The 17,601-nt window shown below is 40.8% G+C and overlaps 1 protein-coding gene across 1 annotated transcript; it reads left to right on the top strand.

Moving 5' to 3' along the window:
- The first annotated feature begins 1,625 nt into the window (after positions 1-1,625).
- Positions 1,626-17,357, top strand: appbp2 (amyloid beta precursor protein (cytoplasmic tail) binding protein 2). Its single transcript, XM_072692033.1, has 13 exons — positions 1,626-1,984; positions 4,703-4,791; positions 5,255-5,406; positions 5,490-5,613; positions 7,373-7,541; positions 7,634-7,723; positions 7,847-7,914; positions 8,001-8,106; positions 8,194-8,318; positions 9,466-9,551; positions 9,796-9,986; positions 12,264-12,429; positions 12,522-17,357. Exons 1-13 carry the CDS (start codon positions 1,847-1,849, stop codon positions 12,782-12,784), a joined length of 1,767 nt encoding a protein of 588 aa, XP_072548134.1. The 5' UTR covers positions 1,626-1,846; the 3' UTR covers positions 12,785-17,357.
- Positions 17,358-17,601: the final 244 nt, after the last annotated feature.

Genomic DNA, 17,601 nt, shown 5'->3' on the forward strand with positions numbered 1-17,601 from the left:
TTTTAATAGTTTTATAGTTTATTCAAAGTTTAATGGTTGATGATAATTTTGATGGATAATGATTAGGCCTAAATCTGACTTATGTCTGTATATCTAATCTTTCCAAATTCTGCCTGTATGGATGTAGACATCCAGTTGCAGCAGGGGGTCATTGGATTAAAAGGCATCCCTAAAAGCAATGTTTGTGATTACAGTTAGAATACAACTAAAATGAATCAGTTTTATGATGCCAAGCGTCTCATATATCTGGCTTGTAACTAGACAGTCATATTTAACGTTAAAGTAATATTGCAATATTCTTCAAACACAATATTATCATCATGGCAACTGAAATACTGTCACTGGATGTAATGCTCACTGAATAACATATGGGCTCCGCTGTATCGGGAGTGTGCTTGATATTTGATTTTCTTTAAATTAGTCAAAGTTAACAATTTCACAAAATATTATAGGGAATAATAATAATTTGAACCTTCCAGTGGATCTTTGATTTGTCATGGCTGTACATCCTGAGTATTTACTAAAGCCCCTCGAAGAACCCAGCCTGTTGGGAGGCCAGGAATGCGTTCAGGGAGCAGTAGTTCAGGACTTTGTGTCATGGTGTGAAAAGTCATTTAGATGTTTGTAAACCAGGACATGGCTGCTGATTTTAGTATGATAACAGTAGGAACTGACTATTTTTGTCTACTGGAAAAACTAAAAGTATTAGGTCATTCTTTCTTTCAACAGTCATTGGTCTGTTTATGTCTGGCTATTATTTATTTACTGAAAGCTTATTTTACGTACTGTGAGTTATGTAATAGTGTAATAGTCACTATTTTAATATCGACGTTGTAGCCGTTGTTTTACAATAGACATTGTCCTGACACTGAATATCGGTCACGTCCACAACGCCATGACCACATTACATTACGTTCAACCAGGTATCAACAGCAATACACATTGCTGGCCAGCTGGGATGATACATAGTAAAAGCAGGGGAATGCTAAACGTAAGGGATTCCTCTTAACCTATATAGACAAAAGTATTGGGACACCTGCTCATTCCATTGTTTCTTCTGAAATCAAGGATAGTAAAAAAAAAAAAAAGTTTATCCTGCTGTCTTTTAGCTGATTTTTTTATGCTAATTTTGGAGCATTGCTGTAAGGATTTGATTGCATTCAGCAACATGAGTCTTAGTGAGGTTGGGATGTTGGATGATCTCATCCCCAACTCCCAAACTCATCCAATCAGTGTTTAATGGAGCACCATTTCTAGAAAATACAGTTCTCTGCAGCACAATGCTGGGGGGCTTTATACCCCTCTATCCCACACCTGGCATTAGGCAACAGATTCATGTTTGTTCATCTGCTCCTAAGAGTCCTATTCTATTGGCAGCACTTCTCTACACAAACAAGACAAGCTGTGTGTGTGTGTGTACTTGCACATCTGTGCCAGCAGTGGGTGCAACTTAAAGTAGCAGAATGCATTCATTAGAAGGGGTGTCCACAAACATTTGGACAAAAAGTCTATATCCAAAGGCTGCAGAGGTGTACTTCCCCAATCTGCCCAGCAGAGGTCGCCTGTGAGCGCTCTCCGGTTATCACGTCGGCTCCTGTACGTCACTGCGTCGAGCAGAAAGAGAGAGAGAGCCAGAGAGAGAGGGGAGGGAGAGAGAGAGAGAGAGAGAGACTTAAACATGAGATTATAACGGGTTTGCGTTCATAACCCGAACGACAGTCGATCAGTGTTGGGCTTTGAGCGGAGAGGTGTATGAGGAGTGCCGGAGAAGAGCCCTGTACCTCGACCAGGTAGCGGAGGAGGTGGAAGCAGGAGGAGGCAGCTGGATTTGGAGAAGGAAAACAACATGGCCGCTGTGGAGCTCGAGTGGATCCCCGAGACACTGTACAACACCGCGATATCAGCAGTGGTGGACAACTACAGCAGGTCGCGGAGAGATATACGGTCTCTGCCAGAAAACATCCAGTTTGATGTGTACTACAAGGTAACGAGAAGACTTCACGAGCGACATCTGACCCAGAAACACTCAGCGGGGCAGATCCAGGTCCGGAAAGTAAAAATCCACCCCAGGAGTTTGTTCCGACGGCATGGCTTGTTCTGCTGCACCTGAGCCTAACGGGCAGTTTGAACGAAATCTCGGGGTGGATTTATACTTTCTGGAGCTGGATCTGCCACCTTTTGGAAACACTTTAGAGGATGCAGAGGAGCCAGCTAGCTAACAGGCTATCGTTGACTCGGCTAGCTAGGTTAGCTAACGTTGGCTCATTGTTATAAAGAACGGTCGCGAGTAAATCGGTGTGTTTTAATGTTAATAATATTATGCCATATTTATTATTATTATTATTGTTAGTATTGTATTAATAAGAGTGTTAGACATTGTCTTTTTTTAATCAAGCAAATATGAGCTGCTAGCTAGCCCAAAGCTAGCTAAGTTGACTTGGCCAGCTAGTGTCAACAAATTAGCTATAGCTATCCTAGCTTAGTCTGACACTTTCTGACTTCCAGCAGAGCCAGCTGATCTTACAAGACCTGAAACAATAAAGACTGTCCCCCTGGTTTGGTTCAGTTTTTAATCAGGATAGAAACGTTTAACAGAAGCTGTTGGCATAATAAGAAGTAAGACAGCTCCAGGGTCAGGTCTGTGCCTCGTTCTGTCTGTCAAATCAAGTTTAATGCTCAGCTTATCTGACTCTACTTTCAGTGTGTTTAGTTCACAGGTGACACAGGTCTCATAGAAATGATGAGTGTTTAATAGTTCATAGTAATTTAATAAGTATACTGCAGTTTGGCAAGCGAGTCAGTTATCACGGTCATACACAAACCCTCTATCTCTAAAAACTACTGCTTTACAGACGAATTTCACTAAACTTTCAATGGAAAAATATTTTATTCCAATTCATTTTTGGGGCATTTCTATTTTTACATAATATACAGAACCACTGACTGATTTGAAATATGTCTAAAAAAAAAGATCAAACTTGTGGGTGACATTGACACAACACTCCTGATTTCATACTATTTGATTTTTATCGAAGTGATCTAGCACTATATATGCATATATATATATATATATATATATATATATATATATATATATATATATATATATATATATATATATGCATGCATACATACATGCATACTTTTTATGTGGTTTCATTCTTAATCAAACAGAAGCTTATTGTCATAATACTACTATCAGCATTGCCGTGCAAAAGCTTTAGCTCTTGTATGCAATCAAATCCTTACAGCAATGCTCCAAACTCTAGCAGATGTCCTGCTGCATCACTAAACTCACTGTAAGTCTAGTTCCTAATCCAATCATTTATGTCTCTTATGGAATTTGTATTTAGTGTTTAATAGATCTAAGAACTGTACTGCAGTTTGGCCAGTAAGTTAGATCTGACTGTTAAAACCGCATAAAAACATTGTACGCTAACTGTCTTTCAGTGGAAATCAATGCAGAACGATTGTCAGTCATTTTGGGGCGTTACTGTTGGTCCATTCATCCCGCACTATCAAGATTCAAACTGTCAGAAAGTGGGGAAAAGGTTTTTGTGACGGTGACTAGTACGCAATACTTTCTGAACTAGGCCCAGGGAGAGCTTGTATTGTGCCTCTCCCCAGTTTCAGTGTCTGTATTTCACAATGAAGTAATTCCAGTTATTTATAATGTGTGTATTTTATTGTACAAACAATCAAAAGACCATACTGCAATTTGGCAAATTGTAGTTGGTAATCGCTGTGAGGCAAAAACACAGGAGGACAAAAACCTTAAACGTTTCAGGGAAATCAGTCTTAAAATCTTTTATTCCATTTCTTTTGGTCCTTTCATCATGAAACCGTGGCACGCAGGACAGGTTCAAAAAGTTAAAAATGAGTGGAGAGCTGTGAGTTGTTTGCTTCTAGTTTCATATGTTTATTATTTATTTCAAAGAACTAGCACAAGGTGCGCAGGAGGGCTGGGCGATGTAGTAAAAAAAATACTAGATCACGATATTAAAAAAAAAATTACGATACACAATATTTATCACAATACATGTAATCACAGACTAAATACATCAGTAGTGACAGATTCTTAAAAACTACAGATATTCTACAGTGATTTTTATTCAGCATCCTCTTCACTTCATCTAAACAAACCAGTCTCATTACACTGTTGGTAATGAAACTTGCAGTTGACCAGTGTTCTTTAAGCACTAACCGTATACTTGATATGCTTAGAAAAGCATATTGTGTTAAATTTATTTAAAAAGAAAAGCTTCACCGTGCTCAATCAAGTAAACTTGTGATTATCTTCTTCAGACAACCATTTGCTTTTCTACCACAGTAATATGTGGAATTGAGGATTGTGATCTTACACTTGGTACCAATACTGGAATCAATATGTGTAACTGGTCTAGTGTGCAAATCAAGGATTGGTAATAGTAAACCATGACATAAAAGTGTGTGTCAACGTTGAAGCTGTGGGCTGCCAGAAGCATGTTGACATTGCTGGATAATATTAAAAAAAGAAGTTGACCAGAGGTCTCTCTGATCTTGCGCAAACTGCTTGTTGTGATTTGGTGTCGGAGTGTCCCGTTGGTGTTCCCTATGTACGTTTTCTAGCTCTGCTTCTTTCCCAAGGGAAAGGCTCAGTTATCTGCTCTGTGTCAGATGGACAATAAGCGTTATCACCCTCATATTTTCTCTCTGTTTCCAGCTTTACCAGCAAGGCCGGCTTTGCCAGCTGGGAGGGGAGTTCTGTGAGCTTGAGGTCTTTGCCAAAGTCCTCCGAGCTTCTGACAAAAGGTATTTGACAATGGAACCCAGCTGTGGTCTGTTTGTCCCTTTTTTGTATGCAGCGGAGTTCGGGCCTGTTTTAGTGTTACAATGGCGTGACTTGGACATTTGACATCATATGATATTTATAGAAATCGTCACTAAGATTGTTGGAAAAGTTGAAGGGTTTCATCATCACTGCTGGCTGTGTTGTTACTAAGCATCTTGAGTGTTGAACCCTTTAAACCCATTAGACTCTGTATGTAAGCTTGCACTTTACTTCATTATAGCCCTAATTTACTTCAGCATTATAGGCCCTAAAATAGAACCCTGTTGGACCGTTGGTTCTAGATAAACAATGTAAAATTTGAACAAAACAGCTTGATGATTTATTTTAGAAGCCCCCCCACCCCCCGCATTTCTTGACAGTACTTTGTTCTGTGCAGCGTCTGAGTGGGTTTTTTTTCTTAGTTTTTTCCTTTTCCTTCCTCAGACACCTCCTGCATCACTGTTTCCAGGCACTGATGGATCATGGTGTGAAAGTGGCTTCAATCCTGGCTAACTCCTTCAGCCGTAGATGTTCGTACATCGCAGAGTCAGATGCTCACGTTAAAGAAAAAGCCATCCAGTTTGGCTTTGTTCTAGGTAAGCAGCTGCGCTCTCTCATGGGTGACAACTGCTATATGGGTCTATTTACGCTGGTTGTAATGGGTCTGTCTTCCTGTCAGGTGGCTTTCTGTCTGACGCTGGCTGGTATGGGGATGCGGAGAAAGTCTTCCTTTCCTGTCTCCAGTTGTGTACATTACATGATGAGGTTTTGCACTGGTATCGTGCAGTGGAGTGCTGCGTGAGGTGAGTCTCAGGGTGCATTTTTAAAGGGTGTGTTTCCTACATTATGTTCTAAAAATGTCAATTATTTCTGACACATTTTCTTTTTATGTCAGAATTTAAACCGACGGTTTTGGTAACAGTGGCTTTAGGACTGATATAGGATGGACTGCAATTGTAAATGGGTGGAGCTGAACTCTGGCAGGCAAAACCAGCAGGGGTAATCTGTGCTGGGGTGAACCGACATGACCTCAGTGAGACTGAATTCAAAACTGGCTGGTTTTATGCAAAAGTTCCAGTTTATCATAATGTAACATGTGGCATGATGGTTATTGCACATGCAATATATGTTCATTAACTTCAACTAATAAATAGTCATACTTAAGTTTTCTGTAGAGGATTTCTTCGTTTAAAAAAACAAGCAAAAAAAAAAAAAAAAACATTTCAATGGGTGGGGTACCCAAACTTTTGCATAAGGCTGTATTAACTGGGGAGTGAACGGCACATTTTGGAACTTTAACAGTGTTACCATAATCCTTCAAACTCTGGGAACAGTTTTTTGTGATGGGCCCTTTAAATACCAGTCTCTTAAGCTGTCTGGTAGAGACACAGGACACAATTTGCCCTAGAAATGAAATTTCTATTAATGTGAGTGTGTGTGTGAGAATATTTAGTAATGATTTGCTCACTTGGCTACATGGTACCTCATCTAGTGTTGTCTCTAATCGAAAGCCTCAGATGCACAGCTCTAAATGCAATGGCTGTCTCTTACAGTAAGAGCTTGTGGGTTGAACCTGCCACACTAGCTTTATGACACTGTAATTTCAAGAGTGAATTTACATGAATTGCAATGGAAATTCATGTATGAGTGGTTTTGCATTACATACATTCTGCAGTGGCGAAATTTCACATGTAAAACGCTGTTTCCATTTCAGCTTTGAACTTTGACACACATATTCACATCATTAACCAGTACCACAGTTGCTTTGGCTGTACGAACCTCTGAAGGAATGCTCTCTTGTATAACGGCATTGAAAGTCAAAAATGGATAAAGTGCTCATTTTAGTGGTGTCTGGGCATGGTACAAAATTCTTCCTCTCTTAATTTTGTAAATTACTACATGAAAGAGGGGCTGTCTGGTACACAATGATTTGGGAAACTAGATTAGGTGTAGCAGGTCTTTATTTTTATGTAATTACTGCTTGGGGCTTGTGTTCTTGGTGTATATTACTCATGCTTATGTTGCAAGGAGTCACAATCTGCACATTTCTAGTGTGTCCGTGGCATTATTTGGAATTCACAATGCTGTATGAGCTCTAAGGTTGCTCACCTCATCGTTTTATGATGGGGATGACATCACTAGCTATGTTTTCCTGCACCTGACATCTGCTGGTCAACTTTTTAGTCGGGAGTTAGATCCTGTACCTTTGCCCTGTAGAGCTGTTTGAGAACTTTAGGCATTTAGACCTTTTACTGCCTATTTAGTGTGGTAGTGTGTCGTTTGGGATGGTATCTTTGCGTTTTGTTGTAGGAGAGAAGTGTCACATGACTCTAAATGTTTGTGTAACTGTGCTTTCTTACATAGAAAATGTATGTCTGCTAATACATACATTTTTGTCTGCTAATAATCAAGTATTACAGACAAGTTCTGTTTCCAGAGCTAAAAAGTTTGCCATAAAAATAATCATTTTAATGAAAACTGTCACTGGCCAGCTCATTTTGCCAAGCTACAGCTTTTTCATTTTCACTGACTCTTCTCATTGTTCCTCGTTGATTGTATTAGGTTACTTCATGTGCGTAATGGCAACTGCAAATATCACCTGGGAGAGGAGACCTTTAAACTGGCCCAGTCTTACATGGACAAGCTGGCCAAACATGGCCACCATGCTAACAAGGCTGCCCTTTATGGTGAACTGTGTGCTCTGCTCTTCGCCAAAAGTCACTATGACGAGGTAAGGAGCCGAACACCCAGATACGATGGGTATTCTGTTTTGTGGTATTAGTATCTTACTCTAGCTACACTGTGTGCTCCTTGGTGTTCCAGGCATACCGGTGGTGTATAGAAGCCATGAGGGAGATCACAGTCGGTTTGCCTGTGAAAGTGGTGGTTGATGTTTTGAGACAAGCTTCTAAGGTATTTACAGCACTTTAGGTTATATAAAAAAAATCTGCAGTACAGATTGCAGTAGAGGACCCTAGATATTGGCTATATAGTGAATGTTATCCTCTTTTATTATCATTGCTATTTTTCCTGTAGGCATGTGTTGTCAAACGGGAGTTCAGGAAAGCAGAACAGCTGATAAAACATGCAGTATTTCTAGCACGGTGAGCTACCACTGACACTTTTTTGTCTTGTATTTCTGCTTTGTAATGTAGAAGATTTTGTCACTAATGTATACATTCATTTTCAGGGAACATTTTGGACACAAGCACCCAAAGTACTCTGACACACTGCTAGATTATGGATTTTATCTACTAAATGTGGATAACATCTGTCAGTCTGTTGCCATATATCAGGTGGGTTCAGTATATTGTCCTTAAAACATTTAACACGGTCAGAAAAGTTGTTCAGTCGTTAACCATGTTAATGCATTCTGTTGTCAGACCGCCCTCGATATTCGGCAGTCTGTGTTTGGAGGGAAGAATATCCATGTGGCCACGGCGCATGAGGATCTAGCATACTCCTCTTATGTGCACCAGTACAGCTCTGGTAAATTCGACAATGCACTGTGAGTAACCTGCTCTATTTCTGGACATGCTAATTGCTTATTTGGCTGGAGAGAGACTTTAGACTTGTCTGTAAAGTCCTGTTTAAGGATTGGAAAACTGGGAAGGGGTTTTGGTCTGTGTCCTTTGGTCATTCGATTTTCACTTTAAAAAACGGCATTGAAAAATATCTAGAATGTTTGATTTGATTTAATGGCCCTGCAGTAACAAAGCTGATACATTTTTCTGTATATAAAGATTTTGATGCCCGAACTTGTATTTAAGGGTTCACATTTTGTTGACAGTCCTATGCTTTTGTATGATCTGCTTACTGGATCAATAATTTCTTATTCCATAGAACCTTTTAAGGCACATCCTAATACTTTAGATATACTAGTAAGCTGAGATGTTGTCATATGATTTCTCACCCATGAGTGTCAGTATGTAGGTTTTATGTCCAGTACACATAAGAAAACTTGCTTTTGAATAAATAAAATCTTTTAATTTGTGTTATTTAATTTTTGATTAGCTTGTGAAACTATTAAACCAAGATGATTTCTCATTTATCAGACTGACATCAACAGAACCAAACGTCTTTTTCCCTGTTCTGTTTATTTTTTTCTTTCCATTTTGAATCGACTGACCAAAGACACACAAACCAAGATCATTCATGTTGTCTTATTTTTGTATTGTTGGAAAAGGCTCTGATAAATATCTGGTAGGTCAGAGGCACAATGAAACTTGTTTTGATCTGCTATATTTGTGCTAAAAACATCAGTGTTCTTAAATTCAGGGCAAGTTCAGTTCATCAGCATAAATCCTTTTTATTGCCAAGTATTGCTTTTTGCAACGTGACATGCGCTCCCTCTAGAAAAAGCACTATTTGGCTCACAGCATCATCCTTAAAGACATGTAGAAGTTCACGTAGGCTTTTTGAACTAATGCTTCTTGAAGTGTTTTTGACCATCAGGAATGCAAACCTGTTACACAGTCTCCTGCTTGCGGTCCTACCCTTTAACCCAGTTAAAGTATCAGAGGGGATGCTTGTATTTTTTATTTATTTTTTTATTCATGGAAATGTTGCCTTTTTTTCAGGAACACAGAATTGTGCCAATTTCATGAGTAATGTAGCTCTGTGGTCTTACTCAAGACTTGTGCTGTTGTGTTTAGATTTCATGCAGAACGTGCCATAGACATCATAACTCACATTCTCCCTGAGGACCATCTGCTGCTGGCCTCCTCCAAGAGGGTGAAAGGTGAGAGTCGCACTCTCAACAGCTTTCATAACTCTCCTCATTCACAGCTGCATCTCTATAAAGACGGCATGGAGGCAACCCTTGACAGTTCAGAGTAGCCTGGTGCTCGTGGTATCGTGGGTCTCTCGGGAGTGTTGCCTCAGTGTATTGAAAGAACAGAACACTCCAATTTCACTCCGTTTGAGTTTCAGCACCTTTTGAGTTTCACTTTGTTTATTTGTTGTATGTTGTTCTCTCCCTGAAGCTCTGATTCTGGAGGAGATTGCCATTGACTGCCATAATAAAGAAACAGAAGAGCGCCTCCTGCAGGAGGCTCATGATCTGCACCTCTCCTCCCTGCAGCTGGCCAAAAAAGCCTTCGGCGAGTTCAACGTCCAGACAGCAAAACACTACGGCAACCTAGGCCGCCTCTACCAATCCATGCGCAAGTTTAAGGTTATACTTTTATTCATCTTCAAAGCAAACATCAGCAGACTAGGGTGTTTTTAAACATCAGCGCAAATGAAGAAATCCACTTGTCTAGACTCGAAGTACTTTACTGATTTGAGATTTTTGACCACCCATATTATAAGTCCTAGTCGCAGGGGTGTAAATCTCTGACAATTGTTAGATTACACTTAAACTAACTGGCTAGCTGTGCTGTTCTTATTTATGCTCTTTTGATGTCCTTCGTGATGAGACCAAACTCCCTGTAGACTTGCTTATGGTTGGAACAGAACTCAATGAGTTGAATCATACAGTCATATCCAAATATATAATATATATAACCACCCCTGGTTTTAAATGAACAGGGTCCACTTTATCAGCTCCACCTACCATATAGGAGCACTTTTATTTTAATGTATACAGATTGTAGTCCATCTCAGGGTGAAAGTGTCCAACAAAGTATGTAGACAAACAGATGCACAACAGTCTGTAATTGTAGAACTACAGTGGGGGAAAAAAGTATTTAGTCAGTCACCAATTGTGCAAGTTCTTCCACTTAAAAAGATGAGAGAGGCCTGTTGTCTACCTATGATGTCAATCTCAACAATGAGAGACAAAATGAGAAAAAAAAATTCTGAAGATCACATTGTCTGATTTTTAAAGAATTTATTTGTAAATAATGGTGGAAAAAAAGTATTTGGTCACCTACAAACAAGCAAGATTTCTGGCTGTCAGAGACCTGTAACTTCTTCTTTAAGAGGCTTCTGTCCTCCACTCATTACCTGTATTAATGGCACCTGTTTGAACTCGTTACCAGTATAAAAGACACCTGCCCACAACCTGAAACATTCACACTCCAAACTCCACTATGGTGAAGACCAAAGAGCTGTCGAAGGACACCAGAAACAAAATTGTAGACCTGCACCAGGCTGGAAGACTGAATCTGCAATATTCAAGCAGCTTGGTGTGAAGAAATCTACTGTGGGAGCAATAATCAGAAAATGGGAGACCTACAAGACCACTGCTAATCTCCTTCGATCAGGGGCTCCACGTAAGATCTCAGCCCGTGGGGTCAAAATGATCACAAGAACGGTGAGCAAAAATCCCAGAACCACACGGGGGGACCTAGTGAATGACCTGCAGAAAGCTGGGACCAACGTTACAAAGGCTACCGTCAGTAACACACTACGCCGCCAGGGACTCAGATCTTCCAGTGCCAGACGTGTTCCCCTGCTTAAGCCAGTACATATCCGGGCGCGTCTGAAGTTTGCTAGAGAGCATTTGGATGTTCCGGAAGAGTATTGGGAGAATGTCTTATGGTCAGATGAAACCAAAGTAGAACTGTTTGGTACAAACACAACTCGTTGTGTTTGGAGGAGAGTGAATGCTGAGTTGCATCCAAAGAACATCATACCAACTGTGAAGCATGGGGGTGGCAACATCATGCTTTGGGGCTGTTTCTCTGCAAAGGGACTAGGACGACTGGTCCGTGTACATGAAAGAATGAATGGGGTCATGTATTGTGAGATTTTGAGTGCAAACCTCCTTCCATCAGCAAGGGCATTAAAGATGAAACGTGGCTGGGTCTTTCAGCATGACAATGATCCCAAGCACACTGCCAGGGCAACAAAGGAGTGGCTTTGTAAGAAGCATTTCAAGGTCCTGGAGTGGCCTAGCCAGTCTCCAGATCTCAACCCCATAGAAAACCTTTGGAGGGAGTTGAAAGTCTGTGTTGCCCGCCGACAGCCCCAAGACATCACTGCTCTAGAGGAGATCTGCATGGAGGAATGGGCCAACATACCAGCAACGATGTGTGCCAACCTTGTGAAGACTTACAGAAAACGTTTGACCTCTGTCGTTGCCAACAAAGGATATATAACAAAGTATTGAGATTAACTTTTGTTATTGACCAAATACTTATTTTCCACCATTATTTGCAAATAAATTCTTAAAAAATGTGATTTTCTGTTTTTTTTTTTCTTCTCATTTTGTCTCTCATTGTTGAGGTCTACCTATGATGTCAATTACAGGTCTCTCTCATCTTTTTAAGTGGGAGAACTTTCACAATTGGTGACTGACTAAATACTTTTTTTCCCTCCACTGTACAGTGCTCAAATACATTAAGTTGTACTAGTAAAATTGTCCGTTTTCATTTCATTTCAAACCCAGGGTGATCTTAATATTTTCCTGATATGACTGTGTATAATATCATTATCACTCTGAAATGAATATGTGTGGGGTGAGATGTCTGATTTGCGTTTCCGTTCTCATGCTGTTGTATTGCAGGAGGCTGAGGAAATGCACATTAAGGCCATCCAGATCAAAGAGCAGCTGCTGGGACAGGAGGACTATGAAGTAGCTCTCTCCGTAGGACACCTGGCCTCCCTCTACAACTATGACATGAACCAGTACGATGACGCCGAGCGCCTCTACCTGCGCTCCATCGCCATCGGTGAGTAAAGTCTTTTATACACACAAACGTGCACACACTTGGCCTTCTGTTCCCGCACCATAGCGTTCTCCCATATACCATGTGTCCCTTAGGTAAGAAGCTGTTTGGGGAAGGCTACAGTGGACTGGAGTACGATTACAGAGGCCTAATCAAGCTTTACAATTCAGTGGGAAACTACGAGAAGGTGTTTGAGTACCACAACATCCTGTCTAACTGGAACCGTCTGCGGGACAGGCAGTTTGCGGTGGCCGACGCTCTGGAGGACGTCAACACCAGCCCCCAGGCAACGGACGAAGTGGTTCAGTCCTTCCTGCTCTCACACAGCCACGCTGCGGGACGCTCTTGTATGGGCTAATGACAGAACTGTGCATTCTTCACTCCATATAATATACACACACACACACACACACACACATACACACGTCCACCCACCTTCTCACACACTGTCGTTTGGATTTGTTCACATCTGATTACACATGGCAGGGAGAGGGGCCAGTTTCTGAGCTGCAAGGTCACTCGTGTCCGCAAGGCCCTGGTCACACACATGAACCCTGAAGAAAAGACATCGCATCTTTCCAGCCACACTCAATATTTCTTCTGGGGGATAAAAAAAGCAGCCTTCTGTCAGCACCAGGCTCACTTTCCTTCAGAGGCTCTTCAGACTTCAGAGGATCTGACTATTTATGTGACTTTCTAAAAAAAGACAGCAAGAGAGAAAGAGGCAAAAAAACAGAGGGTAACCTAATATAGTTTTTCTCATTAAATTGTAAAATGCCCGTTGTTTGGTTGGGTTGTTTGTTTTGTTTTTTGGGTTTTTTTTCTTTTTCATAATGTGAAGCATTGCTCCACACATCTACACCATTGGAATGAATACTCTACCTGTGCTCAGGCCTGGTGGACAGGAAGCTTCTCCACTCCCTTTTATATGAGACAAGTGAAGGACAAATACATGTGCGCTTGTGTTTCTGTTCCTATGAAGGTTGCTGCTTTTCTTCTCCATGCCCTGCATTTAAGGATTATGTGTGTATGTTTGTGTGTGTGTGTGTGTGTGTGTGTGCTGTTTTGCAAGTATGAAAAGCCCTGTGTTACTTCCTCCACCATTTCTGGTTTCTTTCTCCTGCCACAATGAAATCGATGGATTCTATGGACCAGTGGATTTCTAATATGTGCTAGATGCAAACGACTTTTTTTTCTGATTTGTTTTTGTATTCCTACATATTAGTACCAACAGCTTAATTTAAAAAAAAAATGCCAATAATTTATATGCAAGCTGTGCTATAACCTTTAGATGTATCATTGCAAGTGGATGAGCCAAAACGACTTCTATTAAAACACCAGGTGAGACCATGACTTATCAGTTTGCGTGAATAGAGAAGCTCTGATCCACTGACCGTGGCCAGTGAAGCAGCCCCATTACACCCCACACATACCCACACACACATACATACACACATGATGATGCGTGAATGTTTGCAATCATGTGGCCAGCTCTCATTGGTTGTCATCATTATCCTTTCAGAGCTCCATCCAGACTTGCATTGATTAAGACCTTTGGCCCTTTACCAGCTGTCAGGGGATCCATAGAAAAGAGCTGATCTCTGCATGTGGCTTTGTGAGGAGGCACCACTACAGAGGGACCAATTGTGCTGGAGGCATGTGTCTGTATGGGTGTGGCTTAGAGTACTGTCATGGTGGCAGAACTGGTGGGTGGTGGTGGTGGTAGCCTGTTGTACAGCGTGGTTGACGGCTTGTACTGTTGACCTAAGCCTGAAATCTCCACCTGGGTTATTTACTCATCTGATGTGATCTCTCTCCATGTTCTGAAATCCACACACACAAGAAGAAGGCTTACAGCGAGGCTTTGCCTTAAAGCAAGTTTACACGGAAATGCATTTGTTACGTTAAAATAAACAGGCAGTATTCTCAAAGATGGGTTTCCAGATATGCACACACATTCAAACACCACGATATGTGTTTGCTTCTACAGGACCGTTGTTGAAATAGTTGAATGCTTGCTTTGTCTTAAGTGGCAGGAGCATATGGTGAAGTCAGTACTTTCATACATGCACAGAAATATAAAAAAAAAAACATAAGTGTGTGTTTGTATATGTATAAATAATCCTGTGTGTGTAGAGCTATATATAGATACATAATAGCAGAAGCAGAGCCTTGCCTTTGGCAGTGGTTAGGAATGTGCTGGTGCCGCCATGCAGCAGAGAGCGCTGCCTCGGGTGGCACCCTAGAGGCCCCAGCTCTAGCTAAAGTCCTAGCCTTAGCCTTAAAGGACGCTCAGCTGGGTGCACTGTTACTTTGACAGCCTTTCGCAAGAGCTTGCATTGAACCAACTCCCACCACAGAATAAGAGAACAACTTGACACACTACACTCTTCAAAAAACCTAAGGGTGCTACACAATCTTGTTTGAGGAAATGCCATAAAAGAACCAATTTTGTACAGACGTGAGCATGAAGAACTTTTTAAATGTTTAGAGCTGTCAATGTAAAGGTTCTTTTCACTCCCAGCTCCTTTACAAAAATGGTTCTCCTATGCCATCGTTCGAAGAACCCTTCGTAGCACCTTTGTTTTTATAAGTGTGACCCAGGCCGCCATGGTCACCTGACCTGCGTGAGGTTATCGAGGTTAGCTCCACTCCTTGGAAATCTGCTTTAAACTCCCTTAAACCAGGTTTTCAGCCACTCCATGACTTACTGATGACTTAAAGGGACACAGGATAGGGGGGTGGAATAAGCCAACTCCACACATTAAACAAGCTGTGATCTCCAAAACTGTGCATTTCCATATGGAGTAACAAGGCTGAAGTCATATCAGACATTTGTGACAGAAGATGGAGGTAAAAACCTTGTATCAGATTGTTTTACGAGTGCATTCCAGACACTCACCTTTCTAACATTTTGTGGCTGTGCTAGTTCGTATGCAAGGTGAAGAAGAAGGAGGGGGAAAAAATAGAATGATTGACATATTGGAGTCATATTGCGCAGTAACCTTCTCTTCTAAGTGATGCTCCTCGTTTGAGACCATGTAGCTCTCAGTGCTCTCTTCTGAATGTCAAAGGGCTCATTTGTGAACCTTAAGTGGTATTCCGTGGTGTGGTGTAAAACCGTGAAGAGCAATGGAGATTTCCAGACTGTTTTGAAACATCCAAAGGGAATTCTTCTCTCATTTAAGCGGGGCTAAAATGTAGTTCCCAAAACAAAGGTGCTTCTGTGTCAATTCTGGTATTTCTTCTTATTCTTCTTCTTGTTTTTTTTTTTTTTAAGAGAACACCTTGTAATAATCTGTTTGCATGTTTGAGTGATTACATGTACATAGATGTAGAAGAAAATGGTTGTGGTCCCAGAGAGAGTTCATATATCACATACGGAGAGAACCATCTTCTGTTACACTAAACAGAACTGGGGGGAAATCCCTGGAAAACTTGGAGCGTGAACTTTGTGCCTCTGAAGAAAAGGTTGATATGCACTGAACGAATAGATGGGCTGATGACCAAGTAGAACATTGTGGTGGATGCAGGACTGTTGTTGGCTGAGATGTTGGGTTTTTTTATTTTATTGAGTAAGCAAAGATATTCTGAACCTAAGGCTGACTAGGTTTGTGGACCTGTCCAAATCTGAAATGCTATGACTCCTAAATGGTCTTCAGTCTAGACTGTGGGGAGTCGAACATGAGCCCAGACTGCACAGTGCACGTGTTACGAATGTCCTAGAATGGGTAAAAAGATGGCAGGTGCTACTGCGTCCGTCCTGCTGGCAAAGAGAGTGGCCTTTTCCAAGTCTGCTAATTGGGTGTCTTCATGAAATCATGAAATTTTTCGTAATTTGTTTTTGCAAGGTGAACGCACGCAAAGCAGTGTTGGGGAGGAGCTGCGTTGCTATGCTAATAGCTAAGAGCTGGATTAAGCTGCTTTGTGTGTTGATGGTATCTTAAGTCTGGTTTTAAAGCAGTTCAGTTCACGCCCTCTATTCAGCAGCTAGCTAGCTCCATCAGAGCTACGCATTACACTCAGTTTTAAAGTCTGAGCCTCCTTCATGTTTATCATGAAGTGGCTCCAAAGCACTTTTTAAGCTGCTTGTTCTTGGTAGTGTAGTAACATGTCTGGAGTAGCTTCCCCAACACTGAGCCAAAGTGCTATTTCTTTTTTCTTTTTTTTTCTTTTTTTTTTTTTTTACTTAAGCTTATTGTATTTTGCGTTGTGGTGGCACTTAAGCAACTTGAGCTGGAAGGATGTTTCCTTTGTTGAGAAGAAAAGTGTGTGCGTGTATATCTTGTCAATGGCTGGTAAAAACCTTGTATCTCCATATTTGTACTTTTTGACTTTGACACAATTTGACACAATTTCTGGCAACTGTCCTTTGCATTGTGTCTTGTGCCATGATGCCATGATGAATGGACCAATAGAAATGGTCTGCAAAATTTCTTGGAATAACATCATCATCAGCAAGTTAAGGTGGTTTTCCTTTTTCCTGTTAAGTTGCCATTTTGGAGATACAAGTTTTATTTGTGTTTCTACCATTTAATCACGCTGAGGGTTATGAATTTGTTTTATTGTCACCTTATTTTCTTTTCTTTCTTTTCTTTCTTTAATCCTTTTTTTTTTTTTATCTCCATTCATGACATAAAGCACACCCTTAACTAAAGTCTGGGATGAAGTGGAAAAAGTAAGCTTTCTCATTTCAACTTGAAAAAGGAAGAAGGAAAAAAAAAAAAAAAAAAAAAAGACTGACAAAATGACTGAAAAACGTGTCTGTTACCCGTGCCACAGTGAGCGTCTGCTCGGAGACATTTCCACCTTGGGTTCAAGTCATCTGATGTGTGACGTGTGTAACTAAGATTTATTCAGACTCTGTAGGGTCTGCTGTACATTGTACATCTGTAACCATCAAATCATATTAAACTCATTTGTATCCACAACGAGTTGTGAACCCCTGTAACTGCTTCTAACCTATGGCAGGATTTCCTCGCTGACACGCTGATGAGAGCAATATTACAACACATGTTTAACCTCTATTGCAAATGTGTAAGAAAACTCTCAATGCTTTATGAAGGAAATGATGGGAGAAACGTTTATGCACATATTAAACTCCGGCAAGTGTTTGACTTATTCAAGCCTGTCACCAAATAAGTATGCCTTTAGACTGTGTCTGCTGAAAATGCC

The sequence above is a fragment of the Salminus brasiliensis genome, chromosome 11 (genome assembly GCF_030463535.1).
Source record: "Salminus brasiliensis chromosome 11, fSalBra1.hap2, whole genome shotgun sequence".
NCBI classification, from domain to species: Eukaryota; Metazoa; Chordata; class Actinopteri; order Characiformes; family Bryconidae; genus Salminus; species Salminus brasiliensis.